At 37.6% G+C, this 24,876-nt stretch overlaps 1 protein-coding gene across 3 annotated transcripts in view; it reads right to left on the bottom strand.

Annotated features, from left to right (window-relative positions):
• Positions 1 to 440: 440 nt before the first annotated feature.
• LOC135224558 (uncharacterized) overlaps positions 441 to 24,876 on the bottom strand; it is a 156,455-nt gene continuing 132,019 nt past the window's right edge. For all 3 annotated transcript variants that reach the window (XM_064263660.1, XM_064263661.1, XM_064263662.1), the window contains 2 exons: positions 8,778 to 8,898; positions 441 to 7,864 (listed from right to left, as the gene is read on the bottom strand). In XM_064263660.1, coding sequence (XP_064119730.1) covers positions 8,823 to 8,898 — 76 coding nt within the window. In that variant the 3' untranslated portion in view covers positions 441 to 7,864; positions 8,778 to 8,822. The remainder of the gene's footprint in view (positions 7,865 to 8,777; positions 8,899 to 24,876) is intronic.

The raw sequence follows: 24,876 nt of genomic DNA, 5'->3' as shown, positions 1-24,876 counted from the left end.
AATCCATGACAAAGTGAAGTGCAAAAATGGAGCTAGCACTGTATTGTGTCCTTAATGCAATGCAAATTTCAAGAGGAGCCATAGTAAAGAAAATCCTCCTAGTAAAACAACGAGTGACAACAAATTTCTCTCTACTCACTAGTTTGTATTACAAACTGTGTAGGTACTTATATGTCCTTGAGGTGTGTTTACAAGTATACTTGTCCTAATTGTAATTTGCAATGTGTCAGGGATGTAATGGGAATTTGCAAACTAAATAATTTATTCCTTTTCCAACAAAATGAACTGTTCATTTTGCATATATACATCATGATTAACAATGCTCAAAAGAACCACTTGTTTATTTAAAAAGCTTTTATAAGTCATGGATATCCAGAATGACAATTTCATAAATTACAAATTGGTCAAGTTTATTGTAGAAAGGACAGTAAAAATCAAAACAAGGCATTTATAACTTTAATTTGTCAAAACTTCACACTGTGCTTTCAGTATAGTTGGAGTTTTGAATAAAAATGGAATGTTGATTAACAGTGAGATAACTGTTATATATACTGTCTTGCTATGCAACGATGACTTTTCATTTATAGTAAAATAAAAAAATTATATAACATTTAAAGCTCAGAATCATTACTGATTTATAATAAATATTTGTTATTCATAAACCAATAGACCCAGCATTATTTTTAAGGCAACACTGTTAACTCTTAATAAAAACAATACAATAAAACTTTCTAATCTATATAGAGCAATAATGCCAAATTCATCATGTTTTTAGTGTTGCTGGCCATATGCTTGCCTGCTCATATCAGATACAGAAATCTATTCAGTCAAGTTTTATACAGTATCTTACAGCATAATTTTTTTATGATGAATGTATATCAAAAGAAAATATTAAAACTTGCTACACTTCCTACATGGAAGAGATTAAGGTGGTTTAAGAAAAGATTTAAGAAACATTTTAAATATCCCATAATTTTCATTCTAAACACTATTCCTTGATAAATGTCAATACAAAAATTCTACATCATATGACATTAAAATGCCAGTCTCTGCATCTCTTACAATCAACTATTTCACAGTCAAGTCAACCCTCAGCCAAAGGGACAGAAAAAAATATAAACATGAAAACTTGAAAGGCATCCTTTGTTACTATTGCTAAAAGAGATTTCAACATGATACTGATGCACAATGTCTTGATATGTTCAATGAATTTCAAGGTAAATAAAAGCAATCAATGTCGTCATTGCAAAAAATAAGCAACTGTAAAGCTCAAATTTATTTTGATAAATGTTCCACTCCAAAACTGTAGCATAATTGGGTGGTAGTCCTCATATGTATTATCATGAGTAAAGCTTTAAAGGGGCAGGAAAAGCAAGACTAAAGGCCAGTGAAAATAGCATGTATCAACAAATATACTCTCATATCAAAATACTGTATTTAGGGTATGCAAATATATCAAAACTGGTTGCACTGAAAGCTTATATCAATATCTAAAATCATGGACGGCAGCTAAAGGATGATAATGTCACTTGTAATATTGTATTAAGTGTTATAATCAATTGAAATTGGACTGGGAAAAAATGACATTAGATATACAAACAGTCACACACACTAACCACTTACACCCTTATAAGGATAAGTTTCCTTCAATCTCATGAATAAAATACAATAGCATGGTCAGACTTAAAAAACAAATTCATTGAATAGCCAAGAATCAAGGCAATTTAATGGTCTTTTGTCGAGAAACAAGGGTCAAAGGCACAAGAAAATTTCATGGTAAACTTTTCACTCAAACAATTTCTTTGTTCTAAATTCTTTAAGGTTACACCAATTAACTAATGGTTCTCACTTGTACATTCTCCAAAAGAGTTCCTCCATCCTGGCTTCTTGTGCAATATAAGCCCTATTCCTCTACTGAAACAAGGTAAAGTTTTGATTAATACAGAAAACTTGTGTAATAGACTCACAAAAATTGATCTTACACATAATATAGAAATAATACAAACAGCATACATCAATACTTGTTTAGTTTATAATTGCGTCAACGCTAGAAACAACTTCTAAAACTTTATCTAATTTCACCTAAGCTTTGTAAAGGCACAAATTCATTTATGAACCTCATATAATAAAAACACTAATCCCATAACATGATAAAACTTTCCATTTCTTAAAAGATTATTTGCATCTTTACAATTAATTTTGATGCATCAGCCACAAATGACAACAGTGATCACTAATTTTATAGTACTAATATACAAAAATACAGTCTTCTAACTACCTACATTTAACCAAGTCAAGGAACAATTCTCCAGACCTGGCAAAAAACAAACCAATATCTAAAATAATCCAAAAAGAATACACAAGCCAAACAACAAACTACAACTACATGTTCAACTTCTTGTGGATGATCCACATATAGAAAAGAACAAGGCATCACTACCAAAATAACAGATGCCAAATTTTGTGGAACTGGAAGAAATCCATATGTAATTGCTTAAAAAATAAAAAATAAAAAAAAAAAATCAGTGAAGAAATCTAGTTATAACTTCTGAATAGAATTCATGAAGTTTTGATTTCATAATCTACCATCATATACATTAGTAAGATAAAACACAAGCAAAGGCAAGGAAACTCTTTACCAAGATAGGAAAATTAATTATTCTACCAATATGCCCTGATTCGACAAACTCCACAGCCATTTCCAAAAATATGCAATAAATGCAGACCACATTTATCATTTTTGCAATTACGTCAGATTCAAATTGTAAAATTGGAATGCTTATGGATACAGCCACATCACACAAACTTTGGATTGGTTAAGCAACAGTACAGCAAACACCAGTACTGCTTGGTCTATATTATTATAAGAAATTAGCAATTTTGCTTGCTTTGAGATTTTAAGTATACATAATACCTTGAACTGTATCTATAAACCTCAAAGTAGATCTTATACTTAGTTGTAGTAGAGGACTAGGTTAAGGCAATTGAGGGGTGGGCAAATTGTTTTCATTAGTTATTTCACAATTCGCCAAATCATGATTTGAAAAACTTAACCCACAACTTTCACAATGGAATATAAAAATCATTACCTACACTGTGCTGCACACAAGTTTACATGAGTTTTTAAAACCTCAAGAGACAATTTAAAACTTCAAGACTAACTGATACTGACAAAATAAAAAAAACAACACTTACAGAATCTTACTGATAATCACAAGCCCTTCATCCTGAGGGAAAGAATAGGAAATCAAGGAGCCCAAACTCATAATATTCATAAAAACATTATTATTCATAAAAAAAATATATGTATGAAAGAACTGTTATACTTCTCAGAAATGTGAGGTAAGTTACACGTGACTTCATGATTGTCACAGGAAAAATTCTAGGCAGAAATTCGAACTGAGCACTTTTGTCCTATAATGAGACATTGTCGAGGCACAAATGAGATATAGTTGAAAAGAAAGTTAGACAGTAAACAAAAAGATCAACAATACCAGACGGTTAATTTTCAAAAAGGTAAAAATCAAAGAGATAATCCAGGATAATCGGAGATCACACTGTCACAAACTAAAACAGACTTAACTGTAAGAAAAACGGAAGCTTAGTCATATGGGTAAGCTTCTGTCTCTCCTATGATTTAAGTCTGTTTTAGCTTGTAACCGTATGATACCCGATTAGCCTGGATTATCTCTCTCTGATATTTAGCTTTTTGAAGATTAACCATTTGGTATTCTTGATCTTTTGTTTACCTTGTAACTTTCTTTTCAACTGTATCTCATTTGTGCCACGACAATGTCTCATTAAAGGACGAAAGTGCTAGGTTTGAATTTCTGCCTTTATTTTTCCTGTGGCATTCTCTCGTGTGTGTGTGTGTGTGTGTGTGTGTGTGTTTTAATCACTACATTAATATCATGAAACTGTACCACGTTATTCAGGTAAAACTTGTTACATCCAAAGAAAAGACAAATTTTGGATTTCTCTATAACCCCTTTTACCTCGATATTTTTCATAATCAAGAACTTGAACCATGTGTTGTGAAATTTCAGCACACTATTCCATCACTGTCCTGACTAGCAAGCAAAAGTCTTTCTTATAATTTGGACAGACATCATATTAGTAGATCCATTATTCTTATTATTGACTCATATTTCACATCTTAACAAACCTGAGATAAAAATTTGTGGATCCAATTTAACTCTTAAATGCATACAGCATCATCACAAATATAATATCAGCAAGTTGAATACCCAAAATGAGACACCAAGTTAGCAACTTCATTATCACGGTATTATGATATAGTTTAATTGCACCAATATTAGGGTAGCCCATATATTATTTATGAAATATTTAATTAACTACCGTTCTTTACAAATTCCATGATTGCATACATTGAAAATGTTGATGGAAAAAATTTCCTAACTGGATTTGTTTCGGAGACTGATTTCACTGTCGGTTGCAATCTGCATAATACCACAGAATGCTGAACAGTTAGTATTGGATCTGCAATCTATGCATTTGGGGTTTACATAATTTGAAAATGCTCTAAATAAGTTGCCATTTGCTATATTAAACTTGCAGGTCTGACAAACTAAATTTTAAAGTAGTGCTTGAATAGAAACTTATGATATATTGTTTTACAACTTGAAATTTAGTACACCATTACTGTATTACACACTCCACCAAACCCATATGATACTTGAAATACCTGACTATAGTTGAATATTCTAATCTGGTAATAATTCCCATCACTACATAATATTGAAATTTGGTTTTGCAATTTCACACAAATTTACTAAAAAAAATTTCTTTCAAAAAGCACACTTCTGCAAACTTCATTTTTTATTATACCAGATTCCTGGAAATGAGCTTCAATCTGCACAAATATAATGTCTGTATTACCTATAAAATAAATCCAAGAAAAAGTCTAACCAGATCTTTGATATACATGAGGAAAATCGTAAACTCTGTAAGGAAAGGAATATGACTTTCCATCACCGTCTTAAAAACAAAAGTGTGTATAATTCATGTATAAATTCTCTCCTTACAATATGCTTATAAACTTAAAAAAAAATGGCAAGATTACTCACAATAACCCTTAAAAGTTAAAAGTGGACAGCTTTTTGGACGGTTATATAAATTTCCATAATTTTTCTCTCCTAAGTATAAATCTAAAATTAATAACAAGCAACTAGAGAATGCCAACAGATAATAATGATGCCATTTTAAAACATTTGCTGGTGCACAATAACAACAGAATTAATTAAATTTTGCCAATAGAGAAAAGAATTGTACAACACTAAAACCTTCAATGAAACCAACTAGGTTTGAGCATGTAACAACTTTTCACTCTGCACAGAATGTAAGTGAACATCGGAGTGTAGAGATACATGTGCTTGTATATTACTGTATAAATAATTATGCTGTAATTTTGGGATGCAGCACTACTCCAACAGTCATTGTAATACTGGTGGAGGCAGATTCTTACAATCAACTTAAATCTTTAGGTACCTTTCTATTAATGAGAAGCCTATTTCTTTTTTCAAATTAATAACTCAAGAAAAAATAAGAGACAAAAGTCACAAAGGCAAAAATCTTCCACATACCTAGTGAAAGACTGATCGTACATAAAAACTTTGAAGATGTTCTGAATTCAATACACATCCTAATAATTGCATCAAAAAGAAGAATGATACCTTAAAATTGTGGCGATGTGATCGCATATAAGGTGATTTACAAATATCAGAACCTAGAACATCATTTGACAAAATCCCATTGAGTGTAAAAGACAATGCTTATATATCTAGTACATTATGTATAGGCACTCGATTGTTTATTAAAATAGGGGAAAAAAAAAAAAAAAAAAAAAAAAAAAAAAAAAAAAAAAAAAAAAAAAAAAAAAAAAAAAAAAAAAAAAAAAAAAAAAAAAAAAAAACCTTGATTCAGAAGCAGAATAACTTACTGTCCATATAAGGCAAGGCCATGGTTTCACATTCTATGTGATGCATAATATTTTTCTTTATTCTGGGTTTACATTTAATACTTGGGAGGCTTAGTAAATGATGTGTATACAATTATACCTAAATAGTGTATACATATAAGTGCATACTACTTATGTATACAACCTGGATGTGCAGAGAAGGCTCCTCTTGAAGACAGAACAGGATAGCAGCAACATAGATGTAAAAAAAATACTTACTGCTGGTGAAAACAGAAATATAAACCAACCAGAATACATACCAGTAAAAAAATAAATCAACAGACATTCTACCTGACAAACTTCCATAAGACAAACTTGGCATCCTTTCATTTATTTGGCATTTTCAAGAGCTTGGATATTTAAGCAATCTTGACAAAAATAAATTCACTAAACTCATTATGTACTTCAAGCCTGGTGCCTTCCACAGAAAAAGGGAAAATATTGATCATGTACAACAGTAGACTCAACTTGCCCCAAACATTAACTTCCTTAGTGGGTAAAAGTAAAACCTGCACATGACTGAAATCCATTCAAACCATGAATGAGGGATCTAAATACTTTTACTTACATAAACACTACTTGAATTTTTTTTAAATTAAAAAAATTCGAAGCTTTTCAAACTTATTTGGACAAAATACTCATATACGTATCTATCACTTTTACCTTTGAAATAATTTCAAGTCTGCATGTTTGTCTTGTACTGCACTTCTTTCTCTTCAAAAAATCTATAAATTACATTATGTGAAAAAGATACTTAAGTACTATCACTTTCAACTAACAACTCATGCAAAATCTACTGTTGCTTTCCTTAAAAAAAAAGTGCTACCGTAAACTACATGACATTTACTGCATTATTGAAAAGAAAATGTTCGTGTTTCCTCATAGCTTATAAAATTATACATATACCCTTCATAACCTAAAGGATAATCATTAGGTTTTTATTAATAAAAAAAAAAGGTGAATGGTTTCAGGAACACCAACTATAACATAAGAGAAAAGACAATGAAACAAACAGCACTCATTAAAATAAAAAACATAAAATACATACCACACTTGTAAGCATAAGTACACAATATCAGATGCTAACTTGATTATTCATGGACCATGAATATTATACACATTTGCTACAATATTGGAATAAAATTTACTAAAGCTATTTCTCACCTACACTTGAGATGATCAGCATCAGTATCCACCTTGAGTACAAGCTGAATTAGGACTGCAATAAATTGCCCTTACTAAGTGATTTTCTCTCTTTCAACTCTTGTACTGTTTTACTGTAATGTATAACCTAATATTAATAAGTCATGGATAAATGGCATAAGCTCTCAATATCACTCAATGATCCCTAAAATTCCTAAATAAATCCTACAAAAGTAAAAAAGGATATCATCTGATAATAAACCAGGTTGACAATTTCTGTAGAAAATTTTTTTTTTGAAATAACTCGAATGAGTGGGGTCATATTTGCGTTGCGAGACACTGAACAAAGCTCTATTACAATAAAATAAATTTCAGGCATTTTTCCAATAAAGAGCAATAAACAAACCTACAAAATAGTGTAAAACTATGTACCTTAAATGATGACTCAAGATCTTGAAAATAAAGTGACAGAAATAAACCAGTAACTTGGGTGACTGAAATAACCTAAAATCTAATGAGTAAATTATATCAAATTCCTTGACTTAAATGATCTCACTTACAAACGAGAATACACAAGTTCAAGAAACAAGACTGTCGGTGTCGTTTCCTTGTTGCATCTGTACATCCCAACTGGAATTTGCCAAAAGACTTGGAGACAGGGTATCAGTTGAAGCAAATGGTGCTTGAATGGTAGGATATGCAACCACATCTCCCTCTATCCAGCAGTTCAATGTCCAAAATGAGCTGTTTGGAATAAGATTATAATTAGATTTTAAAGTCTATGACACTGGTGCTAAAGATTCAACCCAACTTCCAATAATAAAATAAGCATCTGATGAAAGTTATAAAAATCTTATTCCAGCTAAGGAGCAGGCATTATTAACAATAATTCATGTCTAGTATTTCAAATACTTTGCACAAATCTTTGAGATGGTTTGCATATGCAATGATGAAGGATGAAGAAAAATTACCTAGCTAAGCAGCAGATATGGAAAGTAATCCTTCAATTATCCAGATTAATAGTGCAAAGGGCTCATCGGATGATGGTTAAATCTGGATAAGGGCAAGTAAAAAATCTAAGTGTTCAAGGGCATCTACATACCCTTCTACACCTAACCTTGTCAATAACACATTACTGTAAACACTCAATATGCTTATAAACAACCAGTATTACACTTTAAACTGAAAAATTTATGCAAAGAACAATTATCTACCTTTTCCCCATACTACATATTTGCATCAAAATATACTGCATAAATACACCCTACAAAAACACTCTAGTTCCCTTTCTCTCTCTAGTAAAATGACACATTTTGGTTGGTATGTAGCCTAGCTGTGTCAACCCACAGTATACCATTTGCATAAGTCAAATAGGTTATTACAGGTTTATTTAAGATGAAGTTAATGGTAATGAAACCAATAGTTCTCAGGATCCTGAAGCACTTCATAATTGAAAGATTTTACAAGTAAACCTGATTGACAAAATTACTATCTCATTCAAAATATGACAGAGGATGCAAACCCAACTAATTGCAATAAATTTTACCTTGATAAAATGTCAATCACATGCCATTTAAAAAGACTATAGTACATGCATGAACATTTTATCAATAAATATTTGCTACAAAAAAAGGAATTATAATACACTCTAATTTACCTGTGGAAGGGTGGTTACACCAACAAGGTACATAGGATGAAGGATCTAACACTCTTCATGGGGCTTCAGGGGAGTAAGAACAATTCGTGGGTCCTCCTCTAGAATACGTTCGGTGTCATCGCTGTCAAAGAGCATGTAATACGGGGATCAATTTATAATCAACCAACATACTCCTTATGACACCTTAGTACAGTATAAGAGTTACAGCTATGAAGACAAATCTACAAGGAAATACAGGAAAAATAACAAATTATATCTACTCCCAAAAAGGGAAGGTAGGTTGCTATTATGCCAGTACTTGAGACTTCAGTTGAACTTATACAGTAGAGTAGTCTATAAGTTAAATTTACCTATACAAATTAAGAGTATTATTCATAATGGCAACTATCATTCCTCAGTTATATTGACATTGGCAAGGAAAAAATAAAAATGATATGAGATTTTGTAATAATAAATTAATGAATCAGCAGAAAATAACTACTACTTAATATGTGCATATATATACATCAAGAATACATCTACTACAGTGATGTTTTCATATTAAAACTAATATTGTAATACTTACCTGAACACCTGAATTAGCCCTGGTCACCTGACCAGCCTGAACATAAGCCCACTCATTTACCCACACTTGGGAAAATTTCAACTGACAGCATTACCAACGCTGCAGGTAAACATTGATTACCAACTTACCTGTCTACCGTTGGCAACACTGCTGCCAGACATTGGCCGGCAGATGGTTCCCACCTTCAATCGTCATAATCACTAATCACTGAAGAAGGGAAGTGGATGGGAGTCATTCAGGTGTTCAGGTAAGTATTACAATATTAGTTTTAGTATGAAAACTTCTTATTGCAATATACTTCCTGACCACCTGAATTAGCCCGATTAACAACATTTACACCGAGGTGGGGTCAATTCTAGTATCAGCCTGACCTACTCTGAGGCATATGGAGGTAACTCAGTTTAACCTATTTGCATAATCTTTGATCTCACCCATATTTCATCCATTAAGTGAGATGCCCAAAGGAGAGAGTACCTCGACATCAGCCTCGTAAGTCTTGGGCTCGTCATTGTCAAGCTATCCTCCCATTCGGTATATATATCATACCTTGCATGAATGGAGGGGAACTGAAGCCTCCCATGTGGCTATCTAGCCTCCCCTGTATGGAGGAGAAGTTCCAAGGACAGAAATTCTACGACGTTCTCTGCAGGCTATCAGTGCGGTGTGTGCGCGAAGGATAAAAAAAAAAAAAAACCTGCGAAGGATCGAAAAAAAAACCTGTGAAGGATAAAAAAAAAATCTAACACTTTTGCATCCCTACTTTGCACTATGCCCAGACTATTGCAAACCGCATTGGCTGCCACAAAAGGACCAAGGAGAAACCCTCTTCCGATGAGAATTGGATGTCTCTCAGATAAAAAAAATGCAAACATAGATGTCGACTTCCATGTTGCTGCCTCTAGAATCGCCGACACCGAATAATTCCTATGGAAAGCTGCCGATGTCGCCATGCCTGATACTGTGTGCTCTAGGGTGGGAATCAGTAATAGACGAACACAGTCCTCAAGCGAGGAAACTTTAAACGCTCTCGGCAAGGGATTGCTTTCAAACTCAGATTTCACTCTAAATTCTGGGAGGTAAGAGAGATAAATATCCTTGTCAGAATATGATACTTTTCTAGACACTGCTTGGATTTCCCCAACTCTCTCAGCTGTCAAGAGCGATAACAAGAACAATACTACTTTCCTAGTTAGCTCCCTCAAAGATAAGCTTTCTAAAGGTTCAAAAACTTGAAAACCCAAAAGGTTCAGAACCACCACTAAATCCCATGAGGGCTCGAAGCGGGACTACTGGACGTTCGATTTTAAAGGACCTGAGGAGGTTGTGCAATACCCTACTACTGGATAATTCCGGATGATGTAACCTAAAAGTGCTTGCGAGCATTAACCTATAACCTGTAATTGTTGAATAGGATAATTTTCTAGATTCCCTGAGAAACAGGAGATCAGAAACCTTTGCTATAGTAGGACAAGAAATACTGTGCCCTTGTCTCCTACACTACCTGCGATACATCGCCCACCTGACTTGGTACAATTTCCTAGTCGACTTGCTTAAACAAAAGGAGAGCTGTTGAGCCACTGCTGAAGAGATACCGGAGTTACGGGTGGCTCGCTGGACAGTCTCCAGGTAGCTAAGGTTTTTGTGGAAATAAGGAAAATGTGGCTGTCTAAGAGGTCTGGGAACCAGGGTCTCTGCGGCCAAAACGGGTCTATCAACGTCATCTACGTGTTCCTGCAGTTTTTCAGCTTTATCAGCACCTGGCGTATCATGCCGAAGGGAGGGAAGGCATACACCTGCATATTGTCCCATTCGTGTAGCATAACACCCATCCTGCAGGACATGGGATACACTACTGGCGAGAAATAGACTGGAAGGCAATAATTTAACCTGGTGGCGAACACGTCCACAGTAGCCGGCCACATTTTCAGCAAGATTTGCACATCTTCCTGTGCTAAGGCTCACTCGCTCCTTTGGACTTCCTGTTAGTGACTCAAGGTGTCCACTAATACGTTGAGTTTCCCCGTGAAAAATTATTGAAGTAACAAAACTTTATGGCTCTTGCACCAGCGCAATATCCTCTGAGTGATCTGATTCACTGATTCAGAGTTGATGATCTTGTGCCCCCCTTCCTTTTTGAGATATGCTAAGGCCGTAGTGCTGTTCAAGAAGTGCGCTACGACCTTTCTACTTACCAGCCATACAAATTGTTTTACAGCTTCTTCTACTGCTCTTAGTTCCCTGAAATTGATAGACTCCTCCCGATCCGGAACCCTACAAAGGCTAAGTTTCCACTAGGGTTGCTCCCCAACCCCGATCTGAGGCATCTGTGTACAAATGAACGTCCGGAATCAGGGGGCTAGACTTACGCTGACGGTCAGATGACTTTCTTCTGACCACCACCGAAGATCCTCGAGGCAGGAATCGTCCCAAACAATCACTGCACTCTCTTCCCAAAAGTCCCAGCAATTCCTGAGACATACCTGTAGAGCACGCATCTGGAGACAAGAACCTGGAATCAGAAGAGACAGAGATGACATCCTCCCTAACAAACTTTTATCTTTTGCTGGCTGGGCTTGGTTTGACAAGAAGTTCTCCACCTGCCTCAACCTGGTCAGCACTCTATCTTGCGTCGAAAAAGCCTTCAAACAACACGTCTGAATCACTATTCCCAAAAAGGTCTTTACTTGGGAAGGAGAAAGCGAGCTTTTTTCCATGTTGATTCAGATCCCAAAGGTCTGACAAAAGATCTAGAAGAAAATCTCTTGCTCTTATACGTTCTTCCTTGGAGGAAGCCTGGATTAACCAATCGTCCAGGTACCACCTCATGCGGAAGCCCTGACGATGCATGATGGATGAAATTGGAGACATCACCCTTGTAAAAACCTGAGGTGCTGTAGTCAGCCCGAAGCAGAGGACTTAGAGCTGGAAAGACCTGTATGGACCTGCCAAATGAAGGAACCTCCGAGGTTCCTGGTGTAATGGCACCTGGAGGTAGGCGTCCTTGTGGTCCACAGTAATCATACAGTCGTCTCTCCAGACTGATCTCAGCACCGCTTGGGAGGTTTCTATGTGAAATCTTGTAGCTGCAATTAAAGCGATTGAGCTCTGAAAGTTCTATAATGGGCCTCCAAGTACCTCCTGTTTTGGAAGTCACGAAGATTCGACTGTAAAAGCCCGGAGACGGGGGAGCTTGTTCAGTAGTTACTGAATCTCCAAAGCCAGGGTTATACCCCTGATGGATGATGGGGAATAGCTGGGAAGATGAACCGGGGAGTCCGACAAAGGAGGAAAAGAATGAAAAGGAATTCTGTACCCCTCTCTCAAAACCTCCACTATCCAACCTTTGGCACCCCACTTCTCCCAGGTGTCTGCAAAGTGGGACAGACAACCCCCTACTGTTATCGACGAGGGTAACGTCTCAATATTTCTGAAAAACTTCTTATTCACCAAAGGTTTGGAAGCACCCGCTGAAGCTTTAGAAGAAAACCGTACCTTCTTAGGGGACCTAGCGAGAGATCGTGAACTCAAGCGTTTACCTGGCAAAGGAATATGGGAACCTTTGGGCGACTTGATGCCCCGAGCTGCTATGCGGATCATCGCCTGCTGAGATTTGACAGCTGACGTTGACGAAACAAAGTTTACCATCGAAGCAACATCCTCTTCCTTGAAAAGGCTGTCAGAGTGCGAGAGGTACCCTCGAGAGAACTCTCTTGAGAATGTCCGGGAAGTGCGGAGGGAATTGGCTCAGGAATAAATCCCTCCTCTTTTTCCCAATAAATGTTGTAGAGCCTGCCGAAATGTTGGCTTGATGAGCTTGCCCCATGGATACTGATGTGATGAGGTTGTCGAATAGGACTGGATATGAAGGTGCGTATCCGTCGCGCTTCAGAAAGTCCATCAGATCCGAAAGCATTCACACTGAATATGACAGAACCTAAGACTGACCCCTAAAAGTGTCTTCTAGTATAGAAGCTTCCCACAAGGAAATACTCATCTGCCTATTAGATGAAGCAACTCTGGATTGAAGCGCTTTTATCGATTCGTTCAACGGTACCCTTGAGCCAGATGAAGGGTTACCTGCGATACCATACAACGGCTTCCTACTGGGAAGCAAACGCGAATCTTATTTCCCTGACCCTACTATCGAGCATCCGCCTCCCTAAATGCCTGCTCCACCCTACCGAACCAAGGTTGTTTACATGAAGTATGAAGAACCGTAGGTTTTATTGAATATAGCTCTTCAAACATTGCCTGGTTAGGCTTCGATGGTTTTTCCGCGACCTTGAACTGCAGAAATAGATAGTGAATGAACTCAACCATTTGCTTATATTTGCTCTCTTCCGCATAATGAAAACCCAAATCTGAAACCAGACCTTCGTCCTCTCTAGAGAGTTCTTTGTCCATCTCGTCAAGCCGTAAAGGAGCAGAAGAAGAAGTACGAACCCCCAAATTACCTAATCCTGAGGAAGGAGAACCCAGCACCTCCGAACCCTTACCTTCCCTACCTAAGCTTACCGGTAACGACCCCAAGCCAACTGCAAAAGATTGCGTCCAACCTTTGTCGACCCCGATCGCTGACGTAAAACACCTGACACAGCCAAACTGTCCGTGAAAGTCTGCGCCACACCTACACTGAGCATACCTGGTACCAACCTGCCCAAGGTGAATGACCCTGGTTGCGCAACCCCACCCTCACTGAGAGAGGATGGCGTAGCCTGCGTGCCAACCGTAGCCAAACCTACCCAACCTGGGTTCTGTGAAGCTGAAGGAGCCAGGTCCAGCGCAAAACATGTCGGGTATCCCAAACCAGAACCAATGAGCGGAGAAGCCGCAATTCCCATACCACCTAGGAAACCCATCGTCTTAGAAGGACGGACACCTGCAACCGTGGAAACATCAAAGGAAGAGGAAGGAGTTCCAACCCGAACCAACACCATTACCCTTATTCCAAACACCTATACCGCCCTGAACCGGAAATGAGAAAGCCAAAGAAGGAGGAACTAAAGAAGAAGTCACACTCAGAACCACCATTGGTCCCCTGATAGTGGAAGTCGGACAGGTAGCCGATATACCTGTCGGGCCTGCACTTAACGTGGTTGTTAAAACCTTACTGCGGTCTACTGAAAGCGATGTAACTAATGAACGCCTATTCCTGGGTATTCCTGAAGGTTGAGGAAATGTGTTAAGCAAACTTGTGGGAATCTGAGGAGCCAAAGCCAAACCTCTCAAAGGTGACTGATGCACCTGCTCCATACCTAACGACTCGTTTCCCAAGTCTATCGGCTGATTTGAACTAAACCTATTGCCCAAATTCCCTTCTGGAAAAGGAGTACCAGAAACCCAGGATGAAACTTGACCTGGGAAAAGGGACATCACTGGAGGCACGCCCTGGAAGACATCTGAGAATAAACCGACGAAGGTACCAAAGGCAGCACTGAAATGTGACTCGGAAAAGGAAGAATAAGAGAAGTCCTGAGAAGTCTGTTTAGAAGGTAAAGAAACTGTAGTAACTTTCGGGACAGGTGGAAAGAGCGAAGACAAAGAGGAGATGTAGAAGGAGATGAAGCCATCCGTTTCAAGGGTAAGAAATATATGGACTCATCTCCCCGCCCTTTCGATAATCGAGACGCATTTTGTTTGTAAACTCAGGGAAATTCCTGAGGACATGATCCTGAATGTTAGGAAACCCCAGGTGAAAACACTGCCTTACTATTTGTCTGTACCCCTGAAAGAGGCCTAAGAAATTTGCATTATACTCCACTAAGTTAAAAGCAGTCTTATCCAACAAGCTCTCAATGGAGAAAGGCTCCGAGCTAACCCCCAAAGGGAAAGGAACCTTTGACGACGAAGGCGATTCCTCTCTACTTATACTGCTGAACATTACCCTACTATATCCAAGGAAGACTTAATGGACTTGACACGTAGCAAACTAGCCAGGGAAAAAAAATTCTGAGGGATCCAAAGGAGACCCAAACCTACCAGGGTTGAAATCAGAACTCGAAGAGGGCCGTTCTTGCAACTTCTTTTCCAATACATCTACGGTAGCATCCCTAACCGTCTTCGTCTCGCCTATTGCCAACTTATTTTTACAACTTACACTTTCAGGGGATAGGGGAAAATCTGCTACTGACACTGCCTGCTCCATGCCAGGGGGCCAGCAGATCCTACCGTTCAGGTCTGTGGTTCTCCATGACCCCCGGCACCCGTTGGGGCTGGTTCTGGAACAGGCAGGGGAGAGAACGATTAGAAATTGGTTTCTTATCACTAGAATCTTTATCCTCATTCAATTTTGCCATTAATTAGAAAAAAGACTTGTCATACTAGAAGACAACCTATCCTCTTGTTTCTTAAAAAGCGCAGACTCCAAATCCTCTGATTCTGCCTTCTTAGGCTCAGTAGCTACCTTGCATTTTCTCTTGGCTGCTAGTGCCTTCCTATGCTCTAAACATCCTTCCATCTGGTCTGTCGACCAGTCCCTACACTCATCACACCCTTGAGTTAAAATGCATTGCACCTTTCAACTGCTTATACACATAGAATGGCGATCGTGCCCGAGGGTACTCATCCTTCTTTTGCAGGCCAAGCAGGACAGAGGTGCTCCCATGCCATTGCTGCTGTGCTGATTGGAGGGCGTAGAAGGGGAAGGTTTCAAAGGCAGGGCTGAAGAAGTGTCTTTAGATGAGGAATCCATGGTCAAAGGCAGAGTCCGTCAATGTTTATTAAGCCCAAAATCCAAAGGAGAAGTCTAAAACGTAATCCAAAATGAAATACAGGTCGTCAACAACAGGTCTATTCCTAAATTTGCTGTGGGGGTCGGGCTGGAAGACTAAAAATGTTCTCTTGCAACAGGATGCGTGCTATCCATCGAGTGAACAAAAAACAATTGAAGGTGGGCCCACAACCGTCTACCGGCTGGCAGACAGGTAGCTCAGTAAGCAATGTTTACCTGCAGTGTTGGTATTGCTGGCAGCTAAAATTTTCCCACAAGTGGGTAAATGAGTGGGGTTATGTTCGGGTTGGTCAGGTGACCAGGGCTAATTCAGGTGTTCAGGAAGTGTGTTGCAATAATCTTTTTAGTAAATGTAATAAGGTATAATGCATGAATAAACTATCAAACACAGTGCATGCAACTTTTCCAACTTATGTTATGACATTCATTTTGTTATATAGCCCAGTGGTAAGTGGAGAACAGTTGACTCAGAACAAGAAAAATAACTAAACATATCTTATATCTTAAAGACATTGCGGAAGCTATAAACTTTTGACAGAAGGTTCAGCACGCCATGCTAGTTCAAAATTGCCTGTATGCCACACAGCTTTGTAAGAACTGTTCATAATCATTTGGCAAATAAGCGTAAGACATGGTAACTGACTATATTTCTTATGCTGATTACATGGAATGAGAGGGCATAACATCAAAATTCTAAATTTAGGCCACAAGCCAAGCTCTGGGACCTGTGAGGTTATTCAGCGTTAATAGACAATTTGAGAGTAAAAAGGTTTTAAAAGGTGTAACAGGAGGAAACCCTTGCAGTTTGCACTATGAAACAATTAAGAGAGGGTGGAAAGTAGGATGGAAGAAAAGACAATATGAATCTTCTTTCCCAAGGTTATCCCTACATTAAAGGGTCAGTTGCCAGATGCGTCTTTACCATCTTCTATCAAAGGCATCATCCTCTGCACTACGAAACAATTAAGAGAGGGTGGAAAGAAAGATGGAACAAAAGAGAATACGAATCTTCTTTCCTACTATCATCCCTACATTAAAGGATCAGTTGCCTCATGCACCTTCACTGCCTTCTATCAAAAGCATCATTCTCCACCAAACCTCTTCTCTCCTTATCTTCCCCAGTTTATCTCGCCTGTCTGTCTAACCTCTCAATCTTCTTCTTCAACAGGTTCCTTCCAAGCCCTCTTCACTCCCTCATCATCCATGCTCAACACATGCCCATACCACCTAAATCGTCTCTCCTATCACCTCTGTGATCTTTACTAAGCCTGCCTGCCCTTCTTAACTCGTTATTTTCCAATCTCTCAAGCAGCGATATTCACATAATCCACCTCAGGATTCTCATCTCTGTTCTCTCAAGCTTTACTTCCTCTTTTCTTCTTAAGAGCCCATGTTTCCAATCCATACATTAACACTGATCTTATCACTGTGCTGTAGATCTTGACTTTTAGCTTGATATGACAAATTTTTAATTAATTTGTATTTTTTACAGCTAACAAACCTGAGGTCTTAACAATAGGATAAATCTTCTGGTGTGGCTGGAAACAGGTTAAAAACAATCAAAGATTATAAATGCAAAGAATCTGCGGCATCTGGCATCCAATGCACAGTTGAATCTTCCAACACAAGATGAAATGTAAGAGGGGTGGCTAGAGGTGGGCAGTCATGTTAAGACCTCAGGTTTGTTAACTATGAAAAATACAAATTAACTACAAATTTGTAATGTGTTCATACACGGAACAAACCTTCAGTCTTGACAATAGGATAGACTCATAGTACTTGGAGGGAAGTATGAGAATCCTGAACCGACTGGGGGTTTGGCACACCTGAACATTCTTTTTAGAATATGAGATTGCTAAAGAAGAGGATGTTAGATATGTCGATAATGCTCAGTCAGTCCACTGGGTTTAAATACAATGAAACATGACCAGATTCATTGCATTCAAAAAATCCAAAAGAACTATATCTCTTCTGGCAACAAACCAAGTAGGCCACAAGAAACGAGTTTGCCACCACTCCTTGCTTCCCTTGCTGGAGAGAGGAGTTTAAGCTAATGAAAAGCAAATTTGTATGTTGCATGGAACATGAAAAAAGCTATAACAGTATGGCTGCAATGCTCACCTGTATTGAGCCAGTTCCAGCGTATGATATGTCTATTCTTCAAACTGCCCGTTGGCATGGAGAAGAAATGGGAAAGAATAGAGGCCAGTCAACTCCCTCATTCCCTACTCCACACAATAATCTTAAGCAAGAAATAAAACTGTCCCGGTAGGGGCACTGGATGAGTCACACTTGTTGAACAGCCACCACTGGACCCAAGAAAAAACATGTCCAAGGATCTGTGAGCAACATTCTTCATGTACAATAAAATTAAAGTGGTTTGAAGCAGTCAACTAGCATTCAAATCCTATGAAAAAATAAAGCACCTTAAAATCCCAGGGAGGAAAGTATTCCCCTAGTGTCATGCACCTCTGCATGCACCCAATCGGTGGTAGTACTTGATGATGAGGAGTCAGCTTGTCTAAACCTGAGAGGGTGTTCTAGGACACCCCTTTCTTGACCTAGCCTGAGTCAACATGAAGTCTATGACAACCTCTAGGAGACGAGACATTCAGATAACGATGCAGTACTGGACAGGACCCTGTAGCTTTCCAACCCTTCCAAGGAAGCCAAGGTCAGAAGGAAAACTGCTTACAAAGTCAGTTTCCTGGGAGATGATTGATGCATGGGCTCGAAGGAGGATGAGAGAGAATACTCAGTACCAGAGTATGGTTCCAACTGATTAAGGTCCCATACTCAGTACCAGAGTATAGTCATAAGTAGGAGGCCTGTTCCATGCTCTTGAACCACACCGAGGATTCTCATGGTGAAGAGAGGTTGGCATTCTCCAAACGAACTAATACAAGTAAGTCCTGTAGCTACCTGCCAGTATCAACAGAAGGAATCTCCTCTGTTCTGAAAAACATTCAGAAGACCTTGTCTACTGAACAGGAATTTTGAGTGGAGAGAGCCTTTCAATGACACCAATCACAGCAGCAGACAGTTCATCTTGTCATCTTGTATATGGCTGACGAAGATCCTCTGAAGAAATAGCCTTACAATTTTGAGTCACTGTTCCGCAGGAAAGATCTGAAAAAAATACAGTGCTCCCTGGTTTTATGCGTTTCACATTCATTGCGGATTTTTGTGGAACACATTATTTATTTTTCCACCAGGGGCTTTCACTAATTTGCAGATTTCCTCTACTGACCATATCTCTAAAATTATTACTAAATTACTTTTTCTTTGTAGCGCAACACTATTTATTAACTAATTAATGTATTTTTTCACATTGTGTATGGACTAGTAGACACTGCAATGTTCCCTCTTCTTGTAAAACACCCTCCAATGGGACTTAGGACAGGAATGACATTCCGAGCAGGTATCAGTAATGGTACACTAATTAGCTCGGCACCTACTACATGTTCGTAGACGATAAAAACCTGGAGCACGGGAATCCCTTAATACCCGGGCACATGTATTGGTGAGGCTGTGAAGACTCAAGAGGAATCCATTATGAAACAGAAATACTCACACAACAAACACACTGAAAAAGAAAGGAAACATGGGCACAAATTAACCGGCTTGGAAAGAGAGCAAAAGTGTAAGCATCTACCTTCCAAGATGGTTAAGAAAAGACTAATGCATCACGAAGTAAGGTGCATTGTTTCTGACCAGCTATCACCTCGTACGTGCAGGAGTTTCCAGATTTCCCAGATTCCTTGCTATACTATCTTTGATTGTTTTTTTAACCGGTTTTCCAGCTGGCTCTAAGATTTATCCATCCTATTGTTAAGACCGAAGGTTTGCTAGCTATGAAAAATACAAATTGATGAAAAATACAAATTGATTAAAAATTTCACTTTTTATGATAAAAATGATTTACAGCATACTAATAATGTAGTTATGCACCTATCAAGCTCATTCCAGTTTGGGCCCCACAATGAGCATAATAGCAGCCTGATTCATTCTCTCTCTCTCTCTCTCTCTCTCTCTCTCTCTCTCTCTCTCTCTCTCTCTCTCTCTCTCTCTCTCAGGGTAATTTAAGGTGTATTTGAAATGATATTGCTATAAAGATTTTTTATGATAAAGCATATTGTACAATATATTTAAAGTATCCAATAATTATTTGAATTTTATTTTCCCGTAAAAATAGACGGGAAAATATGAAAATAATTAGCATATATTTCAAATAAAGGCAGTCCCCGGTTATCGGCAGGGCTTCGTTCTCTGTAGGGGGCTGATAAGCAAAAACTTCCATTAACCAAAACTCGGCAATGTATGCGCACTGGTTAATGGCGCCTCCGTTGGGTAAGTTATGGCGCCATAATTCTATCATCAGCACCTTATGGCCCCAATAACCGAAAATCGGCCTGTTTTGGCGCCATAAATAACCGATTTCAAAACACTAGACATCCCCATAAAACCGGATCGCCATTAACCAGGGATTGCCTCTAATGCACAACAGGCTTTATCATAAACAACTTTAGTAATATTATTTCAAATATATCTCACATTACCCTTAGAGAGAGAGAGAGGAGAGAGAGAGAGAGAGAGAGAGACGAGACGGTCGGAGAAGAAGAGAGAAGGGAGAGGAGAGAGAGAGAGAATCGTACACATATTATGATCAGTCCGGGGCTCAACCTGGAGTGAGATTAATAGATACATAACTACATTATATTTAGGCTGTAAATCATTATCACAAAAATCAATATTTAATCACATAAACAATATAAAAAAATAAAGTAATTAGTGAATAAAGTGTTATAAAAAACCAAATTACTGATAATTTTAAAAGGATTAATACTTCAGTATTATGTGAGAAAACAGCTTATGTATACAGTACAGGGGTGAACGTATTAGTTGTCAAATGTTCTGTAGGACAGATTTATTTAATTTGTACTAAAAGATTTTATAGATATTTTGCTGCTTACATTAATACAGGCAGCCCCTCTTACCATTAGTATCAGTTACCAGGACTTCTGTTTTATGGTGCTTATTCAATATGTTCTTTACTGGATGTACCTCCTCATAGTCATCTCTTCTCTTTCTCACCCTGCCATTCACATCAGCTTCTACTATTAGTTTCTCCTCCTCTTTCACTGTTCTAATGGTAACCTTAAATTCTTGTCTAAAACAGTTAAAAGAAGGAAAAGGGTTGCAGTTAAGGCTGAATGGAAACTGAAAAGAACCTCAAGTAATGGCTTTGGTGCACGGATGGCAACACCCCCAAAAAACCTCTCTCCACATGAAGACCTTCCCACCATCCACAGGCAATAATACTTAGTATTCTATACCCACACCTTTTCAAAATTTTCATTTCCCTTTGTAGCACATCTATCTCTGCATAACAAGATATTCTTATTTACCAAAAAGGAAGTCATATCATTCCACTGCATCCATGCTGTTCTACTTTATCTTGGTTCCCTCCTAATACCTACTTCACACAGTCATGTTTTTCCCAGGTAACTAATATTTTGTAAGACCTGACCTCCCCCTGTAGCATGGTATTCCCCTCCTTCCCTTTCCTTTTGCAGCTCCTGTGTGAGCAAGTCCAGAGTAAACTTTTCCTGTAATTCCAAGGCTACATGCTCCACTATAGAGCTAGGAAACAGACTACCGAGATCTAATGCAGCAAACAGAAGAGATGATCTTTGTGAGGGAGTCACTCCTTTCATGGTAAAAGTGCACCACAGGTCTCTTTTCTTAAGGATACCAAAGGAAGAAAGCAGCCAGTTCTTGCACACCATCTCTGATTGCCTTGTCTGCACAAGGTAGAACTCCAACCAGTACACTGCAAATTACCCTGGAGGGGGGGTGCATTCCTCTATCTTTTTTTTCAGGGCTCCAACTGCCTAGTCTAAAAAGCTAAAGATCTCAAAAGCTTTAAAAATGTCCTTCACTAGATGATTTACCTCCAAAGAAATGAACAAGATCTTGGCTGAAGCAAACGCCGCCCTTCTCTGGAGGAGGAAGAAACTCCCAGAGAAGGAGCTTCACCAGTGGAATATGACAGGTACAGTGGAACCTCTACATATGAAAGCCCCTATGTACGAAAAATCCAGGTTACGAAAGCAAAGACGAAGATTTTTTTGCTTCTGTGTACGAAAATAATTCAGGTTGCGAAAGGGCGTTTGTACTGTAAACCGAAATTCACCCGGGCCGCTGAGAACAATTTTAAAACTCGCGTGCCGCCAACTCAGTAGACTCGCCGCCATCCTCCTGCTCTCCCATTGGTTCTTGATGCTAGTCACCATCGTTAAGATCCTGTTCTCCTATTGGTCAGCATCGGTCCCATCATGTACCTACGGAAAGGTGTCCTTCGACCATTTCGTCGCAGCAGCATTATCGTACACACCTGGAATTTGTTCGTTCACATAAATTTCATTTGTTAACGTAAATTCGTGTTAGTGATTTTGCTTCCTTTGTATATTGTAAGTTACTTTATCGTATAATGTGTGAACTTAACCCTCTTACGCCGAAGGGGTATAATAAAAATCGTCTCCCGTATGCCAAGGGGGTCTCGGAGTGAGCGCCGAAGCGGATTTTTTTTTTTTTTTTTTTCAAAAAATCACAGCGCGCCTAGTTTCCAAGATTAAGAGTTCAATTTTGGCTTCTTTTTTTGTCATTGCCTGAAGTTTAGTATGCAACCATCAGAAATTAAAAAAAATATCATTATCATATATAAATAATGCGATATATGAAAGCGCGAAAACAAAATTTCATATATAATTGTATTCAAATCGCGCTTTGAGCAAAACGGTCAAAGCTAACGAGTTAATTTTTTGTTGTTGTTTTGTACACTAAATTGCGATCATTTTGGTATATAACACAATGTAAAACGATCAAAGCAACACAGCAAAAATATTTTCACAAAACGATGCATGAATTCATAACGAGCGGACATAAAAAAAAATGTTTTTTTCAAAAATTCACCATAAATCTAAATATTGCTCTTGAGACTTCCAATTTGTTTCAAAATGAAGATAAACGATTGAATATTACTATACTGTAAGAGTTTTAGCTTACAATTGCAGTTTTCTACCATTTCGGACGAGTTAAATTTGACCAAATGTCAAATTTTTTTTATATATATTTTTTTTATATGCAAATATTTCGAAAATGAGAAAAGCCACAACCTTCAATTATTTTTTGTTGTATTCTACATGAAATTGTGCACATTTTCATATATAAAACTCTATGAAATGCCTAATATGAAATGAAGCAAATATAACGAGAATGTGACGTATGCATTTCGGAGATTTGCGGCGGAGAATCCGCGAGCGTAGGGAAGGTAAGTTTGTTGTTTTAAATTCACTATAAATCTAAATATTGTGCTAGAGACTTTGAATTTGTTTGAAAATGAAGATAAATAACTGAATATTAGTAGACTGTAAGAGTTTTAGCTTAAAATTGCATTTTTCAACCATTTCGGTAGAGTCAAAGTTGACCGAACGTGGTTTTTTTTTCTATTTATCGTGATTTATGTGCAAATATTTCGAAAATGAGAAAAGCTATAACCTTCAATCATTTTTTTTTTGTATTTTACATCAAATTGCGCACATTTTCAAATATAAAACTTTATGTAACAGCTAATTTAAAATGGTGCAAACATTACGACAATCGCACGTATGATTTTTTCGGAAGAGTTACCGCGCGGATGTAAGGAAAATATATTTTTTTTCATAAATTCACCATAAATCGAAATAATGTGCTAGAGACTTCCAATTTGTTGCAAAATGAAGGTAAATGATTGAATATTACTAGAATGTAAGAGTTTTAGCTTACAATTGCATTTTTCGACCATTTCGGTAGAGTCAAATTTGACCGAAGGTTGAAATTTTTGCACTTATCGTTATTTATATGAAAATATTTCAAAACTGATAAAAACTACGACCATGGGTTATTTTTAGTTGTATTGTGCATGAAATTGCGCATATTTCCATATATAAAACTTTATGTAACGGCTAATTAAAAATGGTGCAAACATTACGACAATCGCACGTATGATTTTTTTGGAAGTTACCGCGCGGACGTAAGAAAAAAGTTTTTTCATAAATTCACCATAAATCGAAATATTGTGCTACAGACTTCCTATATGTTGGAAAATGAAGGTAAATGATTGAGGTAAATGATTGAATATTACTAGAATATAAGAGTTTTAGCTTACAATTGCGTTTTTCGACCATTTCGGTAGTCAATGTTGACCGAAGGTTGAAATTTTGGCACTTATCGTTATTTATAAGAATATTTCAAAACTGATAAGAGCTACAATCATGAGTATTTTTTTGTTGTATTTTACATGAAATTGCGCACATTTTCATATATAATACTCCATGTAACGGCTAATTAAAAATGTTGCAAAAATTATGTCAAAGTGACAAAATAATTTCCGAGATGTGTCGCTGATACTTTTTAGTGTGATAAGAAAGAAATTTGCGCTTGCGCACCTGTGTAACGATTGTAAACAAAACAACACCTAGATCCATGAACTCCCAGCATCCCCCAAGGAGCATGATTCCAATATGTTGGAAAATGAAGGTAAATGATTGAATATTACTAGAATATAAGAGTTTTAGCTTACAATTGCGTTTTTCGACCATTTCGGTAGTCAACGTTGACCGAAGGTTGAAATTTTGCCACTTATCATTATTTATATGAATATTTCAAAACTGATAAAAGCTACAATCATGAGTATTTTTTAGTTGTACTATTCTACATGAAATTGCGCACATTTTCATTTATAATACTCCATGTAACAGCTA

The sequence above is a fragment of the Macrobrachium nipponense genome, chromosome 12 (genome assembly GCF_015104395.2).
Source record: "Macrobrachium nipponense isolate FS-2020 chromosome 12, ASM1510439v2, whole genome shotgun sequence".
Classification (NCBI taxonomy): domain Eukaryota; kingdom Metazoa; phylum Arthropoda; class Malacostraca; order Decapoda; family Palaemonidae; genus Macrobrachium; species Macrobrachium nipponense.
The sequence above is the reverse complement of the archived record's forward strand: the minus strand, read 5'-3'. Positions and strand labels throughout refer to the sequence as shown.